This window comes from Morone saxatilis, unplaced genomic scaffold (assembly GCF_004916995.1).
Source record: "Morone saxatilis isolate NCDOM2014 unplaced genomic scaffold, NCSU_SB_2.0 Contig8, whole genome shotgun sequence".
NCBI classification, from domain to species: Eukaryota; Metazoa; Chordata; class Actinopteri; family Moronidae; genus Morone; species Morone saxatilis.
In genome coordinates, this window is record NW_023340257.1 from 26,700,856 (window position 1) to 26,703,915 (window position 3,060).

Here is a 3,060-nt window from a genome sequence, read left to right on the forward strand (position 1 = left end):
CAGCACTGACGTCATTAACGAGTCCAAACACGTGCAGGTCACATTTTTGCGCACAATTTTTATTCATTTTTAAGCCTTTAATCACATTAAAAACATCACTTTGCGTGCTCTCTAGTGGCTGTGTGACAAACATGGAGGCCCTGTTTGGATCAGCAGAGGTCACGAGCTTCATCGTACTAACACACTAACATTAAAAACAGTTTGTGAACAACAAAGCACACGCAGAAACCACCTCACATTCAACACACGTCTGCAATAAGACGACCAGCACAGAGAATTCATCACCACCATTTTATAAGAGCGTGGGGGGAAGAGAGGGAGGAAGATGGAGAGCTTCAGGATGGATGGCAGTTCCACGTTTGTCCGCTTGGTGTCACCAGAGATCTTCTTCTGGGGACAAATAACGTGTTTTCCTTCTCGAGGGCTGCGCCTGCAGAGGGCGCCGTCACGCACGTGTTTCACCCTGACTACAGGAAGAGGGGGGGGTTACACACTGATGTTTACACTGGGGAATAAACTGGTTGCTGATGTTTATAAAGTATTTTATTTAGTGCTCCTTTAACAGATATTTGCTGATCTGCACATACAGAGACTGTTTTTTGTTTTGTTGGCCTCAGAAAGCTCCAGAGCCGCTTTCCGCTGTGTTCTTCTGCACACTTTCACCTCTTCTTGTGAACCACTTTATTGATTTGTGATCGTGCCCCCCCCACCCCCCACACACAGGGATCATTAAAGCTTCGTATGCTCTAACACTCTCAGCCGAGTGAGCGCAGAGGCCACCTGGAGGGGAAGTCCGCAGTGTGTAAGGCCTGTAGCTGTGCAATCCCCCACAGCAAGAACTACCACTATCAGATATTAAGAGAATAAATAGGAATACTATAAAGACGAGACAGCTGGACACGAGTACAGTTACAGTAGAGACACTTTGGCACGGCATGCAAAAGCACAGTAACTGCAGGAAGGATGGAGAACGGGGAGCAGCTCCTTCTATCGTTTAATGAGGTTGTTGGCTCTCTGGTTGGCGGCGTCGATGCGGGACACGTTGAGGATAGCCTGCACACAGAGAGAGAGAGGGGGGGGGGAGTTAAACACAGGAGGTTTGCTTCATTGCAACGGTATGAGCAGTATGTCCTCTTAACTGAAGATACATCCTGTAACAGTAGAGGGCGCTGAGGCGGTTTTTAATCCTCGAAATGCAGATTTTTTTATGAATAATAATGTGAATATTCACGTGTTTCATCCCAGTACAGTCACATAATTCAGTTTACAGCTTTAAAAAAAACATGTTTCATTGTTATACAATTTAAAAATGTTTTTGACACTTTATCTGTTACTTTTAATTATTTCTACCATTTATCCGTTTTTATATGATTTTTTTCAATCATTTCTACATGTTTTAGCTTTGTTTTAGACACTTTATCTGTTTTGTGCAATTTTTACCATTTAGATTTTTTTTCGCTAATGTCCACAATTCAGGAGAAGGAACTCTTTAAATGAAATGTTAAATGATTTTTTTTTCAATTTTTATCAAATGTTTTTGACACTTTATCGGTTACTTTTAATTATTTCGACCATTTATCTGTTTTAATATTATATTTTTAATCATTTATCCACTTTTCAGCTAACGTTTTCCACAATTTATCTGTTTTTTTAACTATTTCGATCATTTATCATTTTTTTTAGGTTGTATTTTCCATCTTTAAAGGGTTATTAAGAGTTTTGTGCAAAAGGAATTAAAGGGCGGTCTCCAATAAAGGCAGGGCGAGTTCAGTATTAGGAGTTTTACGGTAACATAATATAAATATGTGTAGATATTTGTTCTGTGACGTTCTGCGTGGTCATGTGACAGCAGTACCTTTCCCTGTATGCGTTCGATCTGGACGTTCCCGGTGTCGATCTCGTGGCCCATGTCCAGCGCCATGCTCTTCAGATTCCCGATGATGCTGCCGACATGAGTCAGGTTCTCCTCCATCTCGTCCTCTCGGGCGTCGTTTGTCACCCTGAGGAAGAGTGGGATGGCGTTAGCGTGCTGTGATATCGGGCCCGTGTTTGGCCAGCTGCCCGCTTCGACTGACGGTTGATATTAAATGTCAGGTCTGGTCTAAAGGAGAGCAAACACACAACAGCTGCTGCCTCACCTACAGTAAGCACTGAACTGTCTCTACCTCCGTATGTATCCTCCGCTCATGATCATTATCTCCCTCTCGTCCACCACGTGAGACGACGGCGGCTGATTGGAAACGACGCCGTCCTGACCGGAGCCTCCTCCCCACACCGCCTTGTACGCCGAGCTCTCCTCAAAGGCCTTCAATCTGCGGGAGAGAGCGACCTTATCGATGAGTTCAGCCTGGTGAATGTGCTGCATGTCGCACCCATGCTGGTCCCACAGCCGCTGTACAGTGTTTGTACATTACAGTGTGGATACAGGTGGTATACAGGTGGATACAGTGTGGATACAGTGTGGATACAGGTGGATACAGTGTGGATACAGGTGGTATACAGTGTGGATACAGGTGGATACAGTGTGGATACAGGTGGTATACAGGTGGTAAGATGATACCTGAACAGGCTTTAAAGCAGCAAAGCAAGCAGCAAAAGCAAAGCTAAAGCAGCTAATGAGCAAACAGATGAACCCGGCGTCGTGTTTCTGATGTTATTTCACACTGATGACTATGGAAGTGGATATTATTATTTTTTCAATCGTTCATATATTTTTGTAGCTAATGTTTTCCATTATTTATGTTATTTTTATTTAATTTTTAATTTTTAGATGATTTTTTTCCAATCATTTATAGCTAATTTTATTTATTTTTTTGCTAATGTTTGACTCTATTCAGGAGGAGGACCTCTTTAGATTAAATGTTAAATAATTTTTTAAAATAATTTATACATTTTTAGCTAATGTTTTTGACACCCTATCAGTTACTTTTAACTGTTTCAACCATTTATCCATCTCTATATGATTTTTTAAAGATAATTTATACACTTTTCAGTAGGGATGTCCGATATTGGCTTTTCTGCCGATATCCGATATTACGATATTATCCAACTCTCAATTTC

General features: G+C 41.7%; 1 protein-coding gene across 1 annotated transcript in view; it reads right to left on the reverse strand.

Moving 5' to 3' along the window:
- Nucleotides 1-732: 732 nt before the first annotated feature.
- The window catches only part of zgc:101731 (SNARE_SNAP25N and SNARE_SNAP23C domain-containing protein), a gene marked incomplete at its 5' end in the record, with an annotated part of 5,911 nt that continues 3,583 nt past the window's right edge, over nt 733-3,060 (reverse strand). Inside the window, 3 exon segments of the mRNA XM_035679741.1 lie at nt 733-1,053; nt 1,856-2,000; nt 2,166-2,312. Of these exon segments, the coding sequence (XP_035535634.1) occupies nt 988-1,053; nt 1,856-2,000; nt 2,166-2,312 (358 nt within the window).